Source organism: Wasmannia auropunctata, unplaced genomic scaffold (genome assembly GCF_000956235.1).
Source record: "Wasmannia auropunctata unplaced genomic scaffold, wasmannia.A_1.0 LD335994.1, whole genome shotgun sequence".
Taxonomy (NCBI): Eukaryota; Metazoa; Arthropoda; class Insecta; order Hymenoptera; family Formicidae; genus Wasmannia; species Wasmannia auropunctata.
In genome coordinates this window covers 1060049-1086404 of record NW_012026896.1, presented here as the reverse complement: position 1 = coordinate 1086404, position 26356 = coordinate 1060049, and the positions used below count along the sequence as shown (strand labels likewise).

At 37.0% G+C, this 26356-nt stretch overlaps 2 protein-coding genes across 5 annotated transcripts; both read right to left on the bottom strand.

The window, feature by feature from the left end:
* LOC105453839 (xanthine dehydrogenase/oxidase-like) lies at window positions 1-16080 on the bottom strand. 4 transcript variants are annotated; one of them, XM_011696073.1, is made up of 19 exons: window positions 15794-16079; window positions 9506-9603; window positions 9050-9099; window positions 8503-8683; window positions 8170-8301; window positions 7369-7525; window positions 6954-7167; window positions 5824-6350; window positions 5445-5742; window positions 4528-5046; window positions 4116-4299; window positions 3483-3779; window positions 2430-2865; window positions 2080-2208; window positions 1847-1977; window positions 1252-1510; window positions 1028-1124; window positions 548-658; window positions 1-318 (listed from the first exon to the last, which is right to left on the bottom strand). In XM_011696073.1, exons 2-19 carry the CDS (start codon window positions 9517-9519, stop codon window positions 251-253), a joined length of 3804 nt encoding a protein of 1267 aa, XP_011694375.1. In that variant the 5' UTR covers window positions 9520-9603; window positions 15794-16079; the 3' UTR covers window positions 1-250. The 4 variants fall into 4 exon arrangements, with proteins under 4 accessions (XP_011694375.1, XP_011694373.1, XP_011694374.1 ...); XM_011696071.1 differs by having other exon boundaries at window positions 15817-16079; XM_011696072.1 differs by lacking the exon at window positions 15794-16079 and adding an exon at window positions 15454-15771.
* A 1188-nt stretch (window positions 16081-17268) lies between these two features.
* LOC105453836 lies at window positions 17269-24988 on the bottom strand. The gene is made up of 15 exons (XM_011696064.1): window positions 24507-24988; window positions 23908-24039; window positions 22947-23286; window positions 22444-22488; window positions 22255-22380; window positions 21749-21895; window positions 21532-21660; window positions 20860-21047; window positions 20378-20486; window positions 19698-19919; window positions 18734-18957; window positions 18320-18536; window positions 17944-18139; window positions 17590-17692; window positions 17269-17512 (listed from the first exon to the last, which is right to left on the bottom strand). The coding sequence occupies exons 1-15, from the start codon at window positions 24759-24761 to the stop codon at window positions 17363-17365; spliced, it is 2583 nt and encodes an 860-aa protein (XP_011694366.1). The 5' UTR covers window positions 24762-24988; the 3' UTR covers window positions 17269-17362.
* Between the last annotated feature and the right edge of the window lie 1368 nt (window positions 24989-26356).

Sequence of the window (26356 nt, the reverse complement as noted above, 5' to 3'; positions counted from 1 at the left end):
TTTAGTAAAGAATATTTATTAAAAATATTTACCATAAAAAATTGTTACGCTTAATTACGCTTAAAATCTATTAACTAACTGAATTGTTTTCTGGTCCCGTTATTACTCTAACATTGCTTATATCAATGAAAAGTAACAAGGTAAATTGTTTTGTACAGGATCTCTAAATTTATTCTAGTGATCTAAAAAACGACAATAAACATAAGATTTAATTTAAGCATCAATTTATTCGCAAATATCACTTCTGCTCTCACAGTATCATGTTATCCTTGTTGGTTAAACTACTTAGAAGTATGCGTTCGTTGGTGTATGGTGCATCTACAAAAATCATGAACAATAAGTGAATATATGTATTATAATAAGATATTTTACAAAAAAAATTTACAAGTTAAAAAAGGGGAGAGATAGATAAAAATTTTATATCTAGTGGCGAAGAATAATTCGCTTCTTGTTGTTAAAAATGCACAAATTAATGCAAGTTACAAAATTGATTCCTTCTATATTATACGAATATATAACTGTTTACAGCCATGCTCTTAATACTTACCTAAATCGTACCAAGCTTCCTTATTTCCCACGTCCGCTCTAGCGGAATTTAACGCGTAACGGAACGCGAGCGGGATTACATAACTCATGCAAAGCGGTGGTTCACCGGTCGCTGCAAAGAAATTTTCTACTATTAACAGGCATTCGATTTTTCAATCCTTTCAATTCTGCTGCCACTTGCGGCTGACTTTTTATTTTAATGTAAATAAGCAAGAAAAAATTATAAATTTTCTTAAATTGCTTACAACTATATTAAAATTCTTTTGATTTCCTCCAGCGCATTTTAATTAAAACATTAATTATTAAATACTAAATGTTAAGAAGCACATTACACATCTCATACGTGTTTTGAAATTCTTGCAAAGAGAGAGTTCTTGCACACGCACATGTAGAAAATATGCAGTTTTCTTTTCTTTATTAATAAGGTGTTCAATTATTATATTGTGTATATTATGTATATTGATAGAGTTTCTAGTCTCACCTTTTGATCGAAGAACACCGAGTGTGTTAGGTGAGTTTCTGCGGAAAGACACGCGGAAGTCCTCAGGAATATCCTTCACTCCTGGCGGTTTATAATTCTACGAAAACAGAATACTTAATCATGAAATAACTTAATCATTCTTGTCTAATATCAGTCTAATCGAAGCAATTGCATCTTGAAGTTATTATATAGCTTTATCGCGAAACTCAATGAAAATAACGTACCCAAGTTCTGTCATTTGTCAACGCTCCTGTTTTAGAATCGTACACCAGCTCCTCGGAAGTCCAGTATCCTATCCCCATCACGAAAGCTCCCTCCACCTGACCGACGTCGATCTCCGGATTTAAGCTTATCCCGGCGTCTTCCACTAAGTCGACCCTCTTGATAATGTGCTGGCCGGTCAACAGATCGATCTCCACTTCGGCAATGGTGACACCGTAAATGGCGTAAGGCTTGAGCGCATCGTCTTGCGTGGGCGCGTACCTGTAGAGGTAAGTGTAACGAATCAATATAATGGAATGCAGCACAGAGTTTTCGCATCTCTTCTCGCTCTATAAATATACAATTCAAAGTTAATCACTTATCAAAACCAAATGAAAATTTGATAATATTCAAATGATTTAAATTCAACTGAAATATTTAAGTTGCACAGTCATCACAATCTACTATTTTTTTCAAAAAGTATGATAACTACTTTTTTTCGAATGAAAAACTGTACGATATTTTTGGAAAGTCGTCAAACTGTTTGAGAGGACATATAATATTTGCGCGATATAACGTATTATTACTGCGTATTAAATGTGACTCGATAATGCTTACATATGACGCGCGCATAAATCAACATCCTTTAGATACGCCGTAAAAACGAGCTCCCGCCAGCTTGGGTTCTTCATCTCTTTTTTTATCGGTTCGAGTCTCTTCAAGAGTTCTTTGCAAGCTTGAATCGTTGCCTGGAATAAACGCAACGATCGTTTTTTTTATTATTTAATTCAGTATTATGCGCCGCGTCATCCTCCGAAAGCATCGGAGGCGAATTAAAACTGAGTTCTTACATATCCACAAGACTCGCTCGTAACACTGCCTCCGGTAACCGCGTTGTTCGGCGTTACTATATTATTGGTTGGTTTGACGTTGACTAAACTTACGTCAATACCCAAAGTGTAAGCTGCTATTTGAGCGACCTAAAAAGAATATTTATTGTTTTTATATAACTCAATCTCAAATTCTCGAAATGAAATTACGAACGTCTATATTTTCAAATCTAATTTACTCATTTAATTACATTTAACAAAATTATTAATTTTACGTATTTATTTTAAAAAATGTTCTTGAATTTAGATAGATTAGACAAATTAAGAAATTAAGGTAAATTAGGATATAAATTGCAATTTACAACGTATACCTTGGTATTTATACCCTGACCGCATTCGACCCCACCGTGCGTCACGCAAACCGTGCCGTCACGAGCGCAGATCGACACCATAGCGTTGAATTGACCCCAGTACGCGAATGGATATTTCATTGGTACCAGGGCGATGCCCTTTTTCTTCCAGCGATTCTCGTTGTTGAACGTATCAACGGCCCGTTTCCGCATCTCGTAATCAGCCGATTTCGCCAAGCCCTTTATCATGGGTTCCAACGCGGCCTTATCCACGTCGTTCATATTCGCCAATTTGACCTGTAGCGGGTCCTTCTTCAACACTCGCGCAATGTGCTCCATTATATTTTCGATCATAGCCACTCCTTCCGTGGATCCTGGCGCACGACAATACGAGTTTGATGGTAAATCAGTTCGTACTTCGAATCCGTTGATTGTCCAGCACTCGTTCGAGTAACAGCTGTAAATAATCGAATAATACATACGAACTTGAAGAATTAATAAGATTAGTAAAACATTAAATATTTACATACTAACAAGGGAAAGGCCAGGTTAGTGTATCACGAATCTTGATCCCAATTTTTTTGGTGAAACTAGAGGCAAAATAAAGATATAGTGTCCGACACACTAACCTGGCCTTCCCCTTGTAAGATATTTTAATGTTAATCTGATAAATTTATCTGATGAACTAATTTCTCAATCGTAAATAACTATCTTAATCTTCTAAAAAAATTGAGAACTTATTTCATGATATTTAATGAAACTAATTTTATTAAATGAATTATATTATCTAAATTCTAATAATATCTATTTTTCTTGTAGATTTTACGTAAAATTGTAATGTTTCTAGATCAAGTAATAATTTAGTAAGCAATTTAATTTATTTGTAAACAATCTTATTTTCCGTTTAAAAAAATTGTTCAAATTAAAAATATAATAAGATGCTCTTAAGTTTATATTTAAATTCTAAAATTTACAAAGTGTACAAAGAACGATTAACATTGGAATACTACCGGAAAATTCCTTTTTACTACATAGACATATATAGATACTCGTATATATATTTTTTATACATGCCTTTCGAAATGGTGCACTACGACCCAAGCGTGAGGGTCATTGAAGTTACAGCCTGCGTTGTGCCAATGTCTCGAATCGAGATACTGAATAACCCCTTCGTTATCCACACCAACTTCGTATTCTTGGCGCGTAGAAATTCTTTTGCCTTGCGATTGCATATTGCTCTCGAGAGATGTGATGAATCGTGCCGGGCGATTCAGTTTGTGGCATACCAACGCGCAGGTACACGAGATTACTGCGTTCCGCGAGATTTTTGCTCCGTACCCACCGCCGATTCGTCTGATGTGGACATTGATACTGCGAACATTAAATTTACGCCATTGTTACGCTAATTTAATTTTGCAAAACGTATTCCCGCCAATCTCTTTTAATTCTTTTCTTTAAAGAAAAGCATTTCTATTTTAATTAATCCCATATTTACAGTGTGAATAATTTTATTAACTTTACTGTCCTGTAGATTAATATTAGAATTTTTCATAATACGAAATTTTAATTTTAAATTGTTCTAGTGATTAATTAATTTTTCTTAGGAAAATATGAGAACGTATTCGAAGCACAATTTAAGTAAATCACATTATCACTATTAAATTAATGCTCTTTCCGGAACAAAGTCGCGGGAGATTAATGAATTACCTATTATTCTTAACAGCGAGACAATTCGCAATCGATACTTGAGTGAGATCTAGCCATTGAGACGTTGGATAGACGTCCATACCATCCTCCGCAGGAACGCAAACGCAGGACTGAGTCTCCATGGTATAATGGTACTGACTGCCGCAATGGAAAACGGCTTTTATCGTTTGTTTAACATTCTTTCCTGTAAAACGAGGATGGTTTAAAAACAAATTTCCGCTATTTTATTACATTATTTCGACATTTCGATGATTAGCAGCAGCTATTTATATACGATTTTGCATCAACGCAGATAATACAAATTTCTCAAGTTATTCGCAGAGAGTTTTCTTTTTTTTTTTCTTTAATAATTGTGGTCTCAGAAAATTTCAATTCTAATTCTTTCTTCTATCTCGAGTATCTCAATTTCTACCTTTCTTTTTCGCTGGAACGCTGATGCCCTGCATGAATCTGCTATCGTCCTTCGAAGCGAGCGCATCTTCGATACTTATCACCGGCTTCCTCTTTAGAGTCTCGGTGTATTTGATCTCCACTAATTGTGCGGCTTCGTGAGCCAGATTATGCGTCTCGGCGGCGATCACACCGATCGGCTGACCGGCATAGATAACGTCTTTTTCGGCAAACAACACTTCGTCATTTATCAGCATCATCAGCTGATCGGCGGCCGAGATGCACAAATTCTTGCCGGGTATGTCCTTGGCGCTGAAAAACGCCACCACGCCCTTCATAGCAAGCGCCTTGCTCGCGTCTATGCTTTCTATCTTACCATTACCGACTTTCGAAAGAACGAAGGCGCAGAATACTTCTCCGGGAAACGGCGGTAGATCGTTGCAATACTGAGCCTCGCCCGACGTCTGTTGGATCGCCTCCAACTTTACCATAGGCTTGCTCACCGGCCATACATTTTTGTCTGTGTCATAGTCCTGCGTACCTAGAGTGATCAGATTTTTTTTATTAAGACAATTAATCAGTCGAGGTATCTCACAATTTTCTACAAGTAAACCATTCTAGAACATATTTCTTTATCGTTTTAAAGTATTTTAATCTATATTTTAATTTATAAATTATAATATATAATTTATAAATTTTTTAAATCTATATTACACAATATACTTTATATTTTAATATATTATATAACATATTCATTTATAATATATTATTTTTCTCTATGTATTTAATTTTGTGATCAAAATAATTATAATATTCGATTTAAAATCTCAAGACTTTGTATAAGAGCTTTTAAAGTAAAATAAAACAAATTTTTGAATCTTCGAGGAACAGAGGAATAAAAAATAAAGATATAAAAATCTGATCACTTTGTGCGCGCACCTGAAGAGAGCTCTCGTTTTAAAATGGAGCCGCCACTGCGAAGTTTTGAATTCATATTCTCCGGCTTGATGCTCAGCACAAATTTGTAGAATAGTCCTTCGGCAAGAGTCTTACGAAATTCCGGCGAATAATCCGGCAGCACATGGTCGGGTTGCAATTCATTATGCAACGTTTCCAAGGCTGTCTTTAGCACTTGCTTGTCGAGGATAGATTTACCCACCAGCAGTTGCTCCGTGTTTTTTGCGTGCAAAAAATGCTCGTTAATGCCGCCGAATATGATGTTAGGCTTCTCCAGCACCTTGTGAAATATTACGAATACGCCGGATGAGTGATTAATGACGTATATGAATAATTCAAGAGAGAATGTATTCCGTTATACCTTGCCGCCGCCGTCGAGTTTGAAGAGGAATCCGGCGTTGATGTGAGCGTGGGCGTTCTGGGCTCTGGGCATGATCTTGTAGGATCTGTACTCGTAATCGTCGGACAGCGCCGGCAACACCACGCTGTAGATGATCTTGTGACGCATGTCCGTCTGCAAAAACTCCTGCAGCATCATACTCTTCTTGGCGCCCGGTGCCTCGAGGATGTGTATCTGGGTGCCGGCGGTCTCTAGCATCAGGAACAGATCGGACGGGAACTCGTGGTGGGCATGCTTGATCATCAGGTTGCCGGCGATGCTGCCGATGTTACGCACGGGCACGCTGGCGATCAGATCGATGTGATGGGCCAGGTGATGAAGATGCTTGAATCCGGCCTCGGACGAGTACTTCTCAAAGGTCTCCATCGCCGTGGTGAGAGACACACCTCCGCCCAGGGTCAGGGACTCGTTAGTTTTCTCAATGCGACGCAAATCCGGGATGTCGTTTATATCGATGCGAAGGTCGTGTTTGCCCGTCCGATAAACACCTGTGCAGGATTACGCTCTCAATATTGTGTATTCTTTTTTTAGATTTGTGAAAAAATTTATGGTTATTTATTCAATATTAATCGCTCGTCGGTTTAAATTAACAAAAAGAAGAATTCTGTAATTTTATTTTATACCATATGTTTAGCATCGCGCGAGATCATTGTTATTTAAGAGGAAAAATTATGCACTATAAATTCTGGAATAATAAATATACACGCAGGATATTTTATATCTATCGTATTACTTTTTAATGATATACGAATAGTTGAAAAGATGACGCAGTAAAACGCTCTTTTTTTTTGCTTCTATATATCGGAAATGCATCCATATTTTTTTATTTAGATAAAATTCGCGTGATAAAATAAATATTGTTTTTTTTTAGATAAACTTGTTTAAATAAAAACCATTTACTTCTTTAATTTTTAAAATTATAAAAGGTCGTCATCAATAACATATTGTAAATGTTATTGATGATGACTTTTTATATTTTAGATAGAGACAATTTTGGAAAAACTTTAATAGATCCATAAAAGTGAAATTGTGTACACTTTATTTTTTTCTATCAATCTGTTCATGTATCGTGCAAATTGAAAGCAAATTACCATGTGCTGTGTTTCCGCCGTTTAATATATACGTTCCATCCGGTTTCTCTCGAAATACCGCGAATAGATTCTCGATCGAGTAAACTTTATAGAATTCCACGTCCGCCAACTTTATATCCACCGTTTCCGTATTTCCATCTGAGAGATGTTTGTTGGCGCATTTGCCTTTGCACGGCATTCCGTTCTTCGGACAGGTCTTGATGTTGTAGATCTCCTGCGGGATGCGTTATTGGATTGATAACAACATTTAAACGATATGACAGCTTTTCATAATATTAACAAAACAATAATCACAGTTATATACGTAAAACAATTCTATGCGTATATTCTCGGGATTTATTTCAGTAATAAATCCGAGAATATAAAAATAAAACCTTTATGGAAATAAAATATTTTTTTTTTTACGCAAGCATACCTCGATATCGCGAATGTCCTTCGCCAGTTGTGGAATCGCATCGCTGGCATATCCCTTAACCGTGTCCAAAATCGGGCGATAGCCTGTACACCGGCAGATGTTACTACCGAAGGAATTCTCGATTTCCTGCATAGTCAATTTCTTGTTCTGCAGAAGGCTGAAAATCGTAATAATAATGTGCATATATGCAAACTCTATTTACATATTCTTAAACTCGCATCTGAATTGCGAATTGGAGTTCGAAGTCGAAGGACGAAACGGATTAAAATTAGAATTATCTGATTGATCTGATCTTCAATTCGCAATCCGTAATCTCCAATGTAGACTGATACGAATTTGCGATTGATTTGAAACTTCGTATGCGATATTTAAATGTGGAATATGCTTCGCTTCCACGTATTATTATTCATGCATGTAATTTTAATTTAAATCTGCTCATACATTATTTGACATTTGATAACTTTTGATTGATTATTTATTTTATTTTAAATATTACTTGGTAAAAGTTTACTACAACGCCAGAAATTTCGAAAAAATTCTAGACATCTAAAATTGTGTTATTTTCTTAATGTAGTAATTAACGTGTATCATGTATATTGTTCATGTATATAATTTTAATTAACAATTTTCTTATACTTTATTTCACATTTGATAATTTATTTGCTAATTTTCCCAAATATTTATTTATTGCTCAATAAAAATTTCAACGTCAAAAATTTCAAAACAATTTTCTGTGAGTATAATATTATTTTTTTTAAATATGGCAATTCTAATTAACTCTTTTACGGCGCACACACTCACCTGTAAAGATTCATTACCATGCCAGGAGAGCAGTACCCACATTGCGAGCCATTTTTCCCGGCGAGCGCGGCTTGAATCGAGTTATAACCATCTCGTTTATTTCCTATACCTTCGATTGTGTGAATCGCCCATCTGTGAATTCGTTTACAGACATTATTTAAAAATAGTATAATTTTAATAAAATTAAGAGAAATGAAATAAATAGATTAAAACAGAAAATAGTTTAACATGTCAAAGACTACTTTTCCTAGCTAGAAATGACGTCGTAAAATATAAATATTTATTACTTTTTTTAGCGTAAAATTTTAATGTAATTTCTTGATTCACGCATACCCGTCGCAGATTAGTATCGGTACGAGGCAGGAGTTCACAGCCATTGTCTGACCCTTGATTTCCGCGGCCACGATACAGGCGCCGCAGCCACCCTCGTGGCACATGGCTTTTGTGCCGCGGAGTTTCGCATGGTCGCGAATATAGACGTTGAGGGACGTGTCAGCTGGTATGTCCCTCGAGACTGAAAGCGATGCGACGATTGTAAAATCGAAATGACAGGTACGATTCGTAAAGCACGGAGATACGATGTATGTAGTGCACCGACTTTAATTTCGCGACATTTCGAAAGCCCACCGTCATAATTGAATCTTTACAATTGAATATTAAATGTTTCTGCCATTGCAATTACATTTTCGTAACTGAATGTAATGGTTTCTGTCGATGTAACAACGTTCTCCTGCGTTAAATAATTACATTACGTCCACATAATGAAATTCTATAGTCTCTGTACCGTCGGGTGTACGAAATTATTTATCTGCTGTTTAATAGAATCGAAATCTTTCATTGTGTCAATTGCGTTACCTATACATTTGTGAAGAATACGTACTCGTGTATGGTGTTCCATTTATGGTAAAATTAATGGATTTTTCACCCTTCCTGCAACGAAGAATAAATTAGAAATGGAACTTTTTAACATTGTTATTAACTGAAGAAGTACAGATATGAATATGTGAGATAGAATATACAAGAATTCTTTTGATTTATCATATATATATTTTGATTTACAATAAAATAAATGCGTCAATAATTGTTTATTTTAAAATTTTTTCTCGTGAAATATATCAAGAAAAAGACTTCCGGAAATAAATTCGCTGTGCACGGATTTTTATTTCTAGCCTCGTATAAATGTATAAATTGGCGTGTACTATGTGATTCTTCAACTCAACACAGAAAGATAAAAATATTAATGAGAAGTTGCTGGAGTTATAGACTTACATGGCACAATGTAAGATTAATCTGCGGTAGAGAAATAAAAAAAGAACTCTATAAGATTGAAACTTACATTATCGTTGGCATCTTTCGTCAATTGTGCCAATGCACACACTGGTGATCCGTTCGTCCAATATATGTTTACACGAGTCTTATCAGATATACGTACGCCTTTTGAGAAATACGGAGAAAGATATCAAATATCATATAACTTTTTTCTTTCATTTTGCATCAAGCAGTGATTCAGCAGCGACGATGATGAGTGCATGATGCAAGCAAAATTCTCCAATGCACAATTCTCGCGAATCGTAAATAACTAGCTCGTACATATATAGTTCACGTTTATTTGAATGTTAGCGCAGATATGTATATCGAATGAAATATGATTTTTTTTTCATGGTTATTGAATGAAAAATCACACGTTATATTGTGCGTGTATGTGCATGATGAATAATTAAAATCGTCACTCACCACTTGAAAAAGTACGAAGTGTGGTATGCAGTGGTGCGAGTGTAGAAGTATTTCTGCCTTGAATGCAGTGAAAAAGAAATGATATTCATACGATATTCAGCGGAACATATATTTTTATTGCTTGACATTATTCTGCGAAAAAAGGTCTCTCACCGTTGATGTCAGAAGTGAAATAAAAAAAAAGAGATTGTTTTTCGTTTACTAACTATTCGGGACGGTTCATAAGATTTCAATCAAGTATTCAATCAAGTATGATATAAAAAATGTTAGTTACGTAGGCGATACGTTGCCTAATATTATGCAACGCATTTAATCAGCTGATCTATTATTGTCTCCCAAATGTGGACACGTTACGAGATGAAAATTCATATTTTTTTGTCATCATTTTATTTTTACATCTCTTTGCTGTAAAGCTTAAGCTACATAAGACCAAGAAATTTTTAATGATAATTTATTGTCGCAGACCGTGGATCAACACGCGAAATTAACTCAACACAGAAGGATAAAAATATTAATGAGAAGTTGTTAGAGTTCAAGACTTACTGTAGACTTACGCGGAACAGTGTAAGATTAATTTGCGGTAGAGAAATAAAAAAAAGAAACTCTATTAGAATGTACGTAATTATGAGTATGATTTAATGCTACGTAGTAATCTCTATATTATGTGTAATTATCGTGTAATTTTGAGTTTCTCGCAATCCAGTAATAAAGAAAAAAAATTTCAAAATAATATACATGTCTCGCTTGTCTTATATACTCTCTAAAAGTGAATCAGTTAAATCATCATTAATTGTCAGTGTATATTATTTTCCAGTGGCATACTTAGAACTGTGATAAACAGTGACTATTTTAATGTCGCTTCAGTGATAATATACTGATTTACACAGTGAATATCGCTAAATTTCACTGTCAAACCGTCAAATTTACTGTTTAAATGAGTATATTATCACTGAAGCGACATTGAAATAGTTACTGTATATCACAGTTCTAAATATGTCACTGGAAAATGATATACACTGACAATCAGTGATGATTCCACTGATTCACTTTTAGAGAGTACATATGATAATATATATATTTTTTATATGTATTATATATATAATACGCAACATGTATGTATATTTTAAAATTTCGTTTTTTTTATGCAAGAAACTCGATAATACAATAATTACACATGATGATATAGAAATTACTACACAGCATTAAATCATACTATAATTGTATGCAATTTTGCAGAATCCCTTTTTTATTTTCATCTTTATCATTTTTTATCTATTACACACAACACACATACAGAGAGAGAGAGAGAGAGAGAGAGAGAGAGAGAATAATTAATTATTCGATTGATAAATATAACAGAGATATAAAAAGAAGAAGTGGCTGAAAGGTGAAAGTCCAAAATATAAAATAGCGTATTATGATGCCAAAAAAATCAAGGTGAACATCAATAAGATTAAGTCAAGGATTTAGGTAATCGTAGTGTCTCAATGGCTGTCTAACTGTATAATATAACAGATTTCTAAATATAAACGAGGAACAAGAAATAAGAAAAAGTAAATACAGAATTACGGAACAAGTGTTCGAGTGTTCGTGAATGTTGTGCGCGAATGTTGCAGATAATAAAATTTTTAGAAACCGAGACGTATGAAGACTGAAAGAATATGTGTTTACACACAAGAAAAACATATATCTGAAATAGAACATTTTCTTAGCATGCGCGGGCATGACAAAAAGTAATTTTCTCGATGCAAAGATCTACAGTACGGCAGAGGCTTTTAACGAGTTTATATAATCACACTTGTTGCTACACGGTATTCCATCATTCGCGAAACGCGTAATTCGTCACAAAATCATTTATATGCCGCAATCATATGATCAATGGTCGTCAATGTCGTTAGCAGATGATAGGCTAATTTTTTTCTATGTAACGATATAATATGCGTATTTTTTCTCTCCCAAGTATGATATACCTGTAATGCTCGTTTTTTCCATCGGCAAATCAGTATTAATGAAGAACCTTGTTTCGTAAAGCACGCTATTAGCACGAAATATGCAATCATATTTCGTAGCACTAATGTATTCAGATACGTGAATAACATGGTTTTTACGCGAGGATGTAGCTAAAGATCGTAACGCTGACTTATGTTGATAACTCACATCCGCAAACGACGCTTAAACTCAGCTTGACTACATAATTTTGCGACGTAATTGTAATTAGTCATCAATGTTAAAGCGCACTCACAATTTGAATCCGGGGAAGCTTAAATTTTGCGCAGTTAGTCTTAAAAAGCGAAAAATAGATTTTACAACGTATCACTCTCTGTCCATTTCTCATTAAACTATCGTATTAATTAAAATATGCTTTATTTAGAGAGATTTAAATTCAATCAACTTATTTTCTTTAACTGGGAAAAAAATTAAAATTACTTTGTAATTATTATGCGTGGAAAAGATATGTATATAATTACCATTATTATTTATTTCAGTTACATATTAATAAAATATTTATTAAAACTTTTTGTAAAGAAGTTTTAAAATTAGTTTTATACTGTATTAATTTAATTAACTTGCAATTATGCAGCTTTAATTTACTTTTATTCGCGTATGTTATTATACATATATATATATATATATATATATATATATATATATATAAAGAGAGGGGGGCGGGGAGAGGACGACGGAAACAATTCTACAAAGAGCGGAAGACAATTAATCACTTGTCTTCTATCTTTTAGCTTCCGAGTAAAAAAGTTATTTACTGTGGACCTGTTTCTTATTGCGTGCTTTTTTGTTGCGGACAACTTTGTTTTTTTCACTATATCTGCTACAAAAATACGTGAAATGTTCTCATTCGTTCAACACTGCATCGGCTTTTTTCTTTTTGTACGAACTGGATGCGGGCGTACACATAGTTGCGAGCGTTAAATAATTAAACTTGTATGAAAAATTGATATTGGAGTATGTCGACCCCATTTCAATGTTCGAGGAAAATATAGAAAAACGTACGATGTATAGAATACATAAATAACTTTCCCGAAATCTCGAAATACGAATTCGTTGAAATTATAATTTCAGTTTTTGATAGCTATTTCCGTCGCTGTAAACGCTACGACGAGATAAAAGAAGATATGAGAGAAATATTAGAAAACTGTCAAAAAGGCAGGAAACTGACTGGAACGAAAACATACATCAAAGATTATTTTACAATATAATCTGTGATATTTTATAATCCGAACTTTTCGAACGACGGTTGAATTTAATGTGAAAAATGCGTTTCTTATCCACGCTTGTCATTATACTATTATTGTGATTATTTAGTTTTTCATATTCATTTATTCATAATACAGTATTTCATATCGATACGTGTTACTTGCGTCCACGTCGTAGTGAATATCGACGTTTCGACGTTTCTGTCCCTGAGCTGCACACGAGCAGTCGATTTCGTTTATGGCTTTCATTCGTTGATTCTACCATTTCTATTAAATTGTAAAGTGTAGATATCTCGACTTTAATTTTATTTTGACGAAGTGTCGTTGTCTGCGGTTATTTCTATTGTTAGAATTTATTTTGAAACTTGAATGTTACATAATGAAAGAAGATGAGGTTTTTTATTGTGAAAATAAAAAGAGTCAGTAGTGGAGTAGTAGAGATAAAATAAATTAGCCAAATACGTAGAATAGCTATATTCTTCATTGATATATTATTGTTTAGTTTATTATCAATGACAAAACATTTGTCTCGATGGACGTTTGTCTCGAGAGACGTTTATTTTGAACATTTCATCCACGTGAGACGAAGAAAATCAACGTGAATTCATGTAAATTTCTAATATTTAATTTTCTAAGCGTTACTTCAAAATTGACTCGCTTATTTATCGAAGCGTCGATCGTTTAAGGTGGTTTTATCGAGCAAGTCCAGTCAAAAGTTAATCCCTCCATATGATTAATAATTCAATAAAAACATTTCGCATAGACTGTACAGTCGTGGACATATCGGTTACGACACTATTTTTTTTTAATAGTGTCGCAACTGATATTCTTCGAAACGCACTAATATTTTGCAAATGCGAACCACAATTGGTGTACTGTCTCTAGACTAAAGATAGTACACCATCGTGGTTTGCATTTGCAAAATATTAGTTACCTATAAAATATATATTAAATATATATACTGAAAACCTATAAAAAAAAGTATCGCAACCGATATGTCCACGACTGTACACCCACAGTCATTGATTCTGTCCCTCGGAAATTTTCACAAACTCTAAAGTGATCACTTCACAGTTTGTGAAAATTTTCGAGGGATAGAATCAATGACTGTGGGTGTATATATACGATTATGTGACGTTTACATATATGTGACAACGTCACACTATCGAGTTGACGTTGAGCGATAAAACCATCTTAAACATTGTTCGATAAAAAAAAATGAACATGTCATGTAAGAAGCGAGAGATGTTATCTATGCACGCAACGTTTGTTCAACAATGCTGCAGCATTAAAATTAGAAATCGCTGATGTCATCGTTATGCAACAAATCACACGAATGTCAAGGCGTAACTACATTTAATGTCTTTTACATTTCACACGCATGCGAGACTTCATGATGAAGCAGAAGCACACATAGGTACGAAAGATAAAAACGATTACGAGGAGCAATTGAATCGTTACGAAGCAGTTTATATGTCCGCTGTTGAGCTCGTATGAACTTTATCCTGCGAACGGAACTCCTTTAGCGATTCTCATTATGTAAGCGATTCTTGCGAAGAAACACAGGGTCGGAAAGAAGAGATAAGAACAGAACAGGAGAAAGAGTGCCTTGAATAATGTCACATTAAAATTTGCACAGCGCAACATTAAAGGGCCTGACGTCGTCACAATGAGGCTCAAGTAACTTTATGAGAACCAGCTGCTGCAGCGAAAGTACAATAGATCGCTCGCATATCTCTCCGCCGAGATAACTACAGTACGAACAATCACATTTTTATTGAATCTACGAAAAACTCGTCTTTAAATAAATGTTATTGTTATCATATACATTGAACTCGTAAAGCCTATGCGTGTCAGACTATGCGTGATTTATAATTAGATAGTTTGTGGTTTATTATTTTTATAAAATTTAATGTAGATCTTCACCACTATTCACGATTTATGATTATATACTTAAAAATTTAGTGCTAATACAAAATAAAGTATAGATATCGTAGACAGTTTTTGCAAATATATATAGATAACGTATGCACAAATACACGGAGAAAATTTTATTTCAAAATTTACCCTGAAAATCATGTTAATCGTGTGACAACATAGTTTTCAATGAATTTTATGGATTTTCACTATTTTTTTAAATATATACTACAACAAATTTATTGTAGTATAGTAAAAAAAACTGAGAAAATTACATAAAATTTGTCGAAATATGTTGTCCCACGATTAACGTGATTAACAGAGTAAATTTTAAAAGGAAATTCTCTCCATGTAGACATGAATTGTAATGCGTAGCACTTTACACATATCAAAATAAATTGACGGATTGTTGACCACTCACCGTGGTGATTCGCTCTTTGATCCTTTCGTCATAAAATCTGTTTTGCTGGCGAATCGGCACGAGTGCACGAACTTGATCAATATGTATCTATATATTCACACTGTTCGCGAATCTCATACAAATATCGAACTCGTGAATCTCGAATCACGAATCGCGCATAGTCTGACGCTGACCGTACAAACAACTTTGACGAGTTTTTGAGAAGGTCATAGTTTGTTGAGACCCCCGACGAAAATATCATCACCGCGTTCCCGATCGTGACGTTAACGGCCTCGGCGAGGCGATCGAGTGTAAAATCAGTTGCACAACAGGGAGAAAGCGTCGCGAGATAATTTTTTACTTATCACACATCCGTTGACGTACCCCAGAAAACTGGCGGTCGTACCCATAACCGAAGTCCGGCGGACAGTCTCGATGCCGATAGCCGAGATACGCGGCGGAGTCACGTCCCCAATTAATTCCGCAGAGATGACCCAAGGCTAATTTGGTTAACAAGGGACCGTGCAAATAGTTGTGCCGGAGAGCGGGCCGAGCTGGGTGAACGCCGTTCGAGAGTGAGAACGGCGACAGTTCACCGACGAGTTCTCTTTGGGACTTGCCCGCCGATTCGGCCGCGCTCGCAATTTATATAACCACCGCTGCATATAGTTTCGCGTGCACGTTTGCTATGCCCCTTCCATATTTCTATGAAAATAGTAGGAGTGCGACGATTATCGTGTTATACGGGGCACTTCAATCATCTTGGATTACTATGCGTTCTTATCGTCGCGCGCGTTTCGGATCCCCCCGCGTCCTATCGCATTTCCCAAAAGCGAAACGGAAGTCCCGAGGAGGGAACGTACGCGAGGGAAGAGAATGTACGCCCGTAGGCTTTGTGTCTCGATCACGTGACAAGTATGTACTTGATATCGTAACTGCGAAGATTCAATAGAAGATGAGTCACACGAGGTACTAATTATCAGGAATACTGCAGTTAATTGTCCTTGCCTTCTGTTATACCTAAATAGCATTAAATGTGTCACAGCTGCATTTAGACGATCTCCAATCGTTGCGCAATACAAAAATATAATATTTTAAACTTATTTTTGAACCAATTTTTTTTAATTATAAGACATACTGATGTAGCCATTGAGTATTAAATCAATATGCCATGCAACGCCATTACTTCATTATTATTATACATATATATAACGTATTTTGTTTTATAAATCTTATTTTAAATCATTTTTGACACCATTATCTGCGATGTTTACGCACGCATACGTTGCACGGGTTTAATATACATGTTTAGAAGTTACATAGACATATTTAAGTCAATTCTTCTTTATCTTATCTTCTTTATTTTTATCTTAAAGCAAAATTTATATATAAATTACCTAACATCGTCAATTTTTAGTAAAAAAACGTATATAATTTTAGCAATATCAGCAATTACAATAAATATTTAACATTCAAGCAAATTTATCCTTCATTATCTTTATTGTATGGCAAAATTTAAATCGTTTAATTATTCATTTTCAGTAAAAAGGCTATTTAATATTTATAATTATATATATCAATATATAGTATTATCATAGAATACGAGACTAAATGATAAACTAATTGTTAAAAAAAAACAAGCATTAATTTATTTTCTTTTGTCATGTATATTTTTATGCATTTATATAGCATGTTTTTTTTAAATACAATTTTAAAAATTATGTTACAATAACATGATTTTGTATTACTTTGCACGACTATATTAAAATGCAGGTTCGATGATTCCTAGAGTCATAGTTTCTGAATCTGTTGACAAGTAATAACTACACGCCCTGATTAATCCCGTTTAAACTGTTTTATTTTTGGCACGTGTTACAAGATAAATACGCGCTCGAAAGGAGAGAACTTGCACGTTGCACGTCGAACTTGCTTAATTAACGTTCTCGCGATGATTGGCGACGCTCCTACGCGCGTTCCTTCGTGGCACATGCGTATATCGTGAAGACGGTTCCCTCTCAGTTATCTCGTGCCATTTCACGGGATAGGCTAATCGGTTGCCCTTGTTCCACGTGTAGAGCTCCTGAAAATGGAGAAACGGATTGCAACGAAACGCGAAACGGTGAAACGGTGAAAGGCACCGCTCGGTCAAGCACGTACCCTAGTCTTATGATTGTAGCTGACCGCCGTGGTCTTGTGATACGGATTCGTGAACGACAAGTTTACATCCAGCGTCGTATTCTTGTAGAGATCGAAGGCGAATCTAAAAAAATTCGGCTGAGTTACGAACAATAATAATTTTCAGAAAGAAGCAAATGTACGTCACATTCCATGGCTATTCGTGGACACATCTTGAATATAATAAAAAAATGAGATACAATACGGTGATAAAGATTACGAGAGATATATCGAGGATAATAGAAAACATCGAAAATGAAATATCCATAGCATTTCCATGGGATATTGGTGCCCTATACGATCGCAGCTTTAAGGGCAGTTTGTCATTCGCGTTACCGTATCTCCATAGTATCGTCGGTGACGCTGCGTATAGCGTAGAGCACGCCACCCGCGATAAACATCTCCCCGAATCGACGGTGATCGATACTGATATTCCACGCGTACTGAATATCCATTTTAATAGGATCCATTTTCACCACTACCGTATTTTTGCCCCTGCAATTGGGGGATAATGGATAAATGACCCACAAACCTGCGGAAACACGCCGCGCGTTATTATTACATTTTATGCCACAACATTTTTCATTTATAATATTCGATATTTCGCGTGAAAATGAATATTTTCAATCATTTGAATTATTCTTCTTTATTATGTAATTTATATAAAGATATCGAACGTCTGCCTCTTCGCCGCTCCGCGCGCTCGTTTTACCGTTGTCGTCTACGTTGAAATCCGTGTAGGTGAAATTGCGCGCGTAGAGATAATTCTGGCCATTGACCTCCAAGCACGGTAGCCGCATCTCGCATTCGCGGGAGTACTCCTTGCACCGCTGGTGGTCCGAGGACGCGTAGAGATCGTATCGGATGACCGACGACCGATTAATGGGATTGTAGAAAAACGACTTGTCGTAAACCACGTGTCCGTTACCCTGGAAGAGAAGACGCCGACCGTGAGCTGAATTCTCACTTCACGCTCTTCTCCCGACTAGACATCGAAACTTTCTAGAGAAAATGTGTGTGGTACATCATGCTCTTTTTTTTTATCGTCATTTTACTATACTTTTAAAACTCCGTCGGAACTATATAATTAGTATCTCGCTGCTCATTTTATTCTTAAACTGCCGACCTGGAAAGGATATTGCAAGTCGAATTGCTTGAACGACGTGTGGTTCTTGAAGAAATCCTTCGATTTATACTCGTAGATGCGTGACGTTTCGTTGTGGCGAGTAACCCAAAGTCTGTCGGCCGTGTTGTCGATGCTCGACGCTGACGCGTCGTGCATCCAGCTTCCGTGATGATCGTCCATGTACCCTTTCAGCACGGGTTTCCCTATGGCCTCTATGAAACCCTCTGCGAATTCACCAACGTCGCGGGTTATTAACTTTCCGTGCTCCCCAAGAACTCGGGGAGTTCACCCTCGGAAAGAGCTTGTTTTTTAGCCGGGTGATATTACGGGCACTCGTGCTTGACGAGAGAGTGCCGACAGTTCGTTAATTGCGTAAACTTCCGCGATATTGCGACCCTACAGTCGTTAATGCACGGGGTACTCCGCTGTATACTTGACCCGCCGCGCCGTGAGTATGTATGTACACGCGTTTGCATGAAGGTACTAGATGAATTAAGAGTTTTAATCGAAAGGAGATCCCGATTCAAGTCATGTGAAATTGATTAAGAGACACACGCTAAACGAATATCTTAAATATCAAATATTTTCATTCCGAGCAAATTCTTGATTTCCATTTCTTTCGCGGGTATCAAAATACGTGACCGACAGATTTATAGAGGGTATTACACAAAAGGCATTCTCACCGAGGAAGAGGATTCCCTTTCCATTTTACGTTATTATTTTTTTTACTTTATTTCTTTGTTGCGCAACGATTATAGCAAAGATTCTCGACAAGTGTACATCCGTTTCTCTGGATTCATACATGCATATTGCACCGAGGCTTATGCCATGTCGGGAAATATACATTACGTTACGTATGCGTTTACATCTAAGAGCTTTGCACCTCTCCGCTTCCTCGAATTAATTGATCTACCTTGCGCAAGAACGCTGTTGGAATACATTAGTTAGAATTGATTAAACGTACCGACTAACCGCGGCGGCGGCCGCGTAATATTAATATCGCTCAACGGCTGAACGTGCACGTGGTCCATTATGTCTGTGTACGTGCACTTCGGGCACGTCGTGCAGGTTTCTTGCGCGGGGATGCACAATTCTTGCTCCTGATCGACGCTCATGGGCATGGGCTGGCCGTACGTCACGTGCTCCTCCTTTCCTGACTTGTATTTCTCGATATCTTTCGTATCATCTAGCATTATTTATTACCAGTAATTAGGAAATTTGATTAGCAGAGACAGGCGTTAGGATTGGTCTTAGAAAAAAATTACGTTTAAAAAGAAATTAAATATCCAATCCAAGAAAAAAAACTCAGAAATTACATAATAGATACAGAAGTGGAAGAAACGTGTTTTTAATCTCCGGAAATTGTATTAATATCTTGTGTCTATTTTCTTGTTTCACATTCGAAGATTGAATCAGAAATGACGAGCATATTTATAGTACAAGTATTGTTTCTCGTCTGGAAACGTTACGCTGCGAAATAATGCAGAATAACAACCTGCATATCCTCAAACTCGGAGTCTTACTTCTGTATCCTTCATGATGTTGCAATTAATTAGTAAGTTCCGTAATGGCTCTGCCATTGATAATAATTCTATTATCAATGTAAGGTGAAATTACGAGAACGTAATACGAGGTGAAACGAACCGTTTACTATAAAGGATCCCTTGACAACGTCAAGATCGTTTTTCGCCACGCAGTGATAAGTCCCGTGATCCGACGCAGTCACCCTCGCGATTCTCAGCTTCATCTTCAGCTTTTCAGAATAATTTCGTGTATTGTAAAACATCTCATTTGTTGTTAACGTATAGCAGATATGAAAGCAGGAACGATTTATCATCGATATTTATTACGATGAAATGTGCAAATTATTATCATTGAAAAGAGGACTCCCAATAGCGTTTTCGGACGGAGCGGGTTTGATCGTTCCGAGAGCGATTAATGACGTCACATGCTCTATTTTAGATTTCTGATTGGACGAGGAGAGCATGTGATGTTATTAATCGCTCTCGGAGCGATAAAACCCGTTCCGTCCGAAAACACTATAAGAAAATCGCGTAGAAAGCAATATAATAACGCGCGCGGATTCGTCGTGGAAATCTACGGATATACAGGTTCGACGGGTTTACCTTGTAATTATCGCGCTTGTCGTAAACCTCCATTCTGTACTTATTATTATCCGATTTCAGGCGGCGACCGTCACTGCGTTCCCAGTGTACCGCCGGCTCGGGAAAGCCTTCCACTTCGCATTCCAGTGTCGCCGGATTTTGGTTTCGCACGAGTACCACTTGGTTGCGTATACGAATGAACGGCGAAACTGGAACGCGATCGATTATCAATTTTACCCACATCTGTGCCTATCGATTCGAACGAAACTGGTTTTCTCTTTCGGTGTGTGTCCTAATAATATCAAAACCCAGAAGATATTCGTGCATGTTATCTCGCGGCAACACGCGAAATTTTTCAAAAATTTTAAAAGCGCTTATCGTCAATACCTTTTCAAAATGGAATACATAAAGAATAATTATAAAGAAATTTTTATATGAGTTTTAAAATATGAAATTACAGAATAAGAATAAACAGAATAATAATACTCAAGAGTCTAAAGTTTACATAAGAAATTTAAAAAAAAATATATATATATATATTTATGTTATAACAGATAATTATATGTTACTTTTTAAAATTCTTTAAACTTTATCGTTATATTGTTATTTTATTCTTGTTATATTATTTCGAAACATTTATCGTAAATTAAAAGAATATATATATTATCTTCAATGAGATTGAAACGTGCTTACATCTGACTTGAAGCTTAAATCTCTGGGACTGTGCCGGAGGTATTCCGTTATTAGCGTTGCACACATACTCGCCCATGTGTTCCCGGTTCACCACGCTGATGTTGAACGTATGGCCCGTAATAGAGCTCACTAGAGTCGCAAGATTTATAGGAAGGTTTGTTAATCCCTCGCTTTATCTGCTCGCTACTTATTACCAAATTAAAGAGTCCATTTATACCATGCCAGGGACCCATGGGTATCATGGAACCGTCTATTTTTGTCCATTGTATAACGGGCTGCGGTTTTCCACCCGCGGCACATCTCAGCCGTATTTTGCTGCCTTCTTGCACGGAAATCACGTTACTCGAATTCAACGGCGTCATTTCTGAAACGCCCCAATTTTCGATGATTGTAAGATCTTCCGTAAAAAAAAAAAACGTCGATATCGAAGATACGTGATTGCGATAGCCAATGTGATAGAGGCATTATGTATAAATTTGCCTCACGATAATATAAAACGATAAATAATATGAGTTTGCCTCTAAAAATTCAATAAGGGCTGGCTGGTTGTTCCATTTTCGGATAAATTATGCAATGATTTATCTAATGGATAAATAAATGTCGGGCCAATAGCGTTGGCTGACATTTATCCATTAGATAAATTACCACATAATTGATCGGAAGGAATGGAACAACCGGTCCTAACTCGCATAAAAAAAAGGAAAAAAAAACAGTAATCTTTACCTATGAGGGATGGCGGTATTAATATGTCACTCTCGTTGCGATTGAACATGTCCATTTTGTACGCCTGTATTCCTGGTTTGCCATCCTTTCCCGGCATTCCTGAATGACCAGGTGGACCTATATCTCCTGAAACATGAACAAGTAGATTTGTATAAGAAATGAAGGAAGGACGATAGTGTTATTACCTACCACGAGATCCTGGTGGTCCTACAGGCCCCATTTGCCCTGGTCTTCCTAAATAAATATGAAATGTCAATCAATTTTTTATCTGTGAGATATTACGAAGAATGTACAATTCTGCTACATATATACTTAGATATAATATTACATAATTTATAATTTAATTAATAAGTAAAAGTTTTAACATAAAAAGAACGTTTTTTTTAGGAACTTAAATTAGAACAAAACTATACATCTTCAGTTTAAAGGAAAAATTTAATTTAGCAAATTAAATGTTTCTCACAACCACAATGTAATTATTTGATAATTAAAATACATTTACTTAATTAGAACGTATTACATTAAAAAAAAAGAAAGGATTTAGTTTGTGAGTTGAATAAATTTAAATGAACGCATTATGGAAAAGGCTTTTTAATGCAAAATTGTTATTTTTGACATTCGTATTCTCTCTGCACATCAATCCTTCTCGACTGCAACAAAACATCGTTAAGTAATTCTATATTCAAACGTACCGTCCGTTCCGTTTCTTCCAGCCGATCCAGGCAATCCATTCAAACCTGGCTTACCGTTGCTTCCGGGTACGCCGTCCAGACCACTTCTACCGGGAATGCCGTCCAAACCAGGCTCACCCGGCACCCCGTCCCTCCCGTCGAAGCCCGGTGGCCCGATGTCGCCCTTGGACCCTCTGACACCGGGATAACCGGATTGTCCTGGGGGTCCCTTCGGACCCTCTATCCCCGGGACACCCGGCAAACCCGGTTCGCCAGGCGGGCCCGGATTTCCGGGCGCGCCAGGCAGGCCTGGTGGACAATACTTCGTAGACGAACGGCAAAAACTTTCGATCGCGTCCAACTGAAGCAGGTAAATAGATAAATAAAAAGCTTGATTTTATTTTAAATAACATGAAATAAATTGAATCTGTGTACGTGCTACATTAAAATTTCTAAAATTGTAGCCGGTTTTTAAATATTTAAATATTTTCGTGGCCTGATTCCCTGCAGACGTCTTGAAGTCTTTGGAATCTTTAGCTATTGTCTCTCGTATAACGATACGTTAAAAATATGTAAATTAAAAGCGAATTATATTTCTATAAATGTATTTGCATTTGAAATATAAAGTGAGATCTTATATATAATTATATAAGCGCTATTTAGTTTTCTTATCGAATCTGATCTTCTCGTGTATGAAATAATGAAAATAACACGTCCACGTTTGCACGAACGTTATCGTTATTTTAGTAGTGTTATTTTAACGACGTTATTTTAGCATCATTATTTTAATGGGGAAAATAGGTGTAACGGATATACTTAGCAGCTATCTCCAAGTATCCGTCTAAATACGCAATGTTCTATGTAGGTGACGGAACTCGTCGTGGAACATCGCGACAACACTCGGCAAGTTTGAGGAGGAGTATTCAACGAGGAGATGTATCGCGAAACAGGTAACTAGTTCTAACAATCACAGAGAACTGACTTGTATGCGTGTGTCGGCGTTCAACCAGACCCAATCCTGACCTCCGGCCACCGTTGGCGAGGACGCGGAGCCGGATACCATCGGGGAGGCGGTTACCTTCTTTGTACCCTGTATCTCCTTGTCATCTCGGATCTGCAACCGAGCGGCCCGAGCGAAATCCCGCGATATTAAGGGGAAGATCCGAGATATCCTCCGAGGAATTAAATTGGGAAGTCAAAAGCCCCCCGCGCTCTTAGGAGATCTCGGAAGATTAAACGTTTGGGGGAATTAAGACACACAGGGAGAAATTGTTTTCTCTCTCTCTCTCTCTCTCTCTCTCGTCCGTAAAATTTTGGAATAATTCTCTTTTTTTGTTTATCTTCTTTTATTTTGTGTAACTGCCATTTGATACAATTAAAACGGAAAGTTTTAATTTACGTTGTGTACGCCTTCTGTTTTTCGTTGCAACAGGAAATATGGGGAAAATTTCGAATTTTCACAGCCGTTTTTCGCTCTCTTCATTTAAACAATTAGGATTTTTGTCTCCTGTACATTTCTATCAATTTTTTTTCTATTCTTAGGGAGGATATTCTCTCCCTATCTATGTATTTTATACGTACCCGACTGGATATATCCGAAACGGCATTGTCCTCCGAGGTCGGCAACGCGCTGCTGCGTCTTCGCCGCGGAATCGCCACCGCCTCCGGCGGGTACTGGCTTTTTACCCGACGAAGATCGCTCTCCACGTTCGTGACGTACTTATACAGATAGACGGACGTGAAAAACTGAATGATAAATTGCAGCAAAATGAGAACGAGCAACACGCGCGGCTGGAGCATCCAACGTTGCACCAGTAATGCACTCTTGCTGTTCATGTTGGCGTAGTTTTACTCCTGTGAAAAGTCTCGCGTCTGAAAAAGCCTCTCGGCATTGCGAAAAAAAAAGTTACCGCCACTTTATTAAAGGGAATAAATCAATAAAACAAAAGACAATAGATGAAACCCTATATAGATTTTAATTAAGCACGCGGTGACAAGAGACGATCGGATCTTCAAAATAATTTTTAATTAAATTACGTGAATCGGCTTCCGCCAAATTATCGTTGTCGATTAACGACGCGAAATCGGTGTGTTCACGCAAACTTGCGGACGATAGCACGCCGACATGTATATCAGCGCGAAGACGCGGCGCGCGGCAGAACGCAACTATTTCAATTGAATATCTCTGGCACGCCGCGGGATAGAGAGAGAGAGACCGCGGGGAAGAGAAGCGCACAGATCTGTGTCGTCTGATTGGTTACTATCAAGCGGAATTGACTGTGCATTAAACTTCTGCAACACATCCGCGCGTTTCACGCTTCCGTCCTACGTCTCCTTTCGTCGCTCTGCCGTTCGCCGTAACGTAAATCTCAACGCTAATTTTTCATCCTGTAAACTTTTCCCGCACGTATCATATTTCCGCGTGCACTCGCGTCACTGGAAAAAAAAATACTTACAGCCTATTCTAATATATTTTTTTTAATTTCACACGCGTGTAGCGCGCGACGTACGCGGTCCTCTTTTTTTTCTCCTCGGCGCGCGCGAGAGGAGAACGCTCCGAACGCTCGCGGGGCGCGTTAGCGAAAGCGCAGTTTACACGGCGGTTTGCGGTATCCGTCTGTCCTAATGTAAACTAATATATAAACTGTGAGCCGGTGCCGTCGTCGGCTCGGCGCCGACGACGGAGACGCATGCGTGAGCATTTCTCTGTGTATTACACCACGGCCAATTGTCATACATTGCACGGTGTGAGAGACGTGCGTGGCGTCGTGGTGTGCGCCCGACGACTGGGGCCCCGCGGCACGTTCGTGAATGCACGCTCCGTTTTGTCCGACACACCACAGGCACACCCGAGCGCGTGTCAATGGGATGCGTTCCAGTCTTAATTAAAAAAAAAGAAGAGAAAAAAAATCGATTTTGCGCTATACAGTCGCTGCATATAACAGTCTCTCTCTCTCTTTCTCTTTCTCCCTCTTTCGCGTAACACCTCGTTACAATTCGCCCGGCGGCGAATTACCGCTCGACGGTTAGTTAAATCGGAACTTCACGCCCGGTAGAGATGTATAGATTTCCAATGAATCGCATAATTATTATTCCATATGCATTTATAATTGTAACTCGGCACTCGGGATGGAAATGAGAGATGGAGGAAAAATGAGTCGCATTCTGTGAAAAAAATATTTAATACACAAATAGATTTATATTTAAATTATTTAAATATATATATATATATGTATATATAAACATATACATACGTACATATATATACATATATACACATACAGGTCTTTTTCTTTTGAGAGAATCGTGCTCTCCTGTTCAGCTGCAGAATATCACAGTACAGGCCCTTCCCAAGACTGACGAAGGTGCATTTAAATCAATTTTCATTAATCTACATATTTTACATTTTTTTTGTACACTTTTGTGTTCTA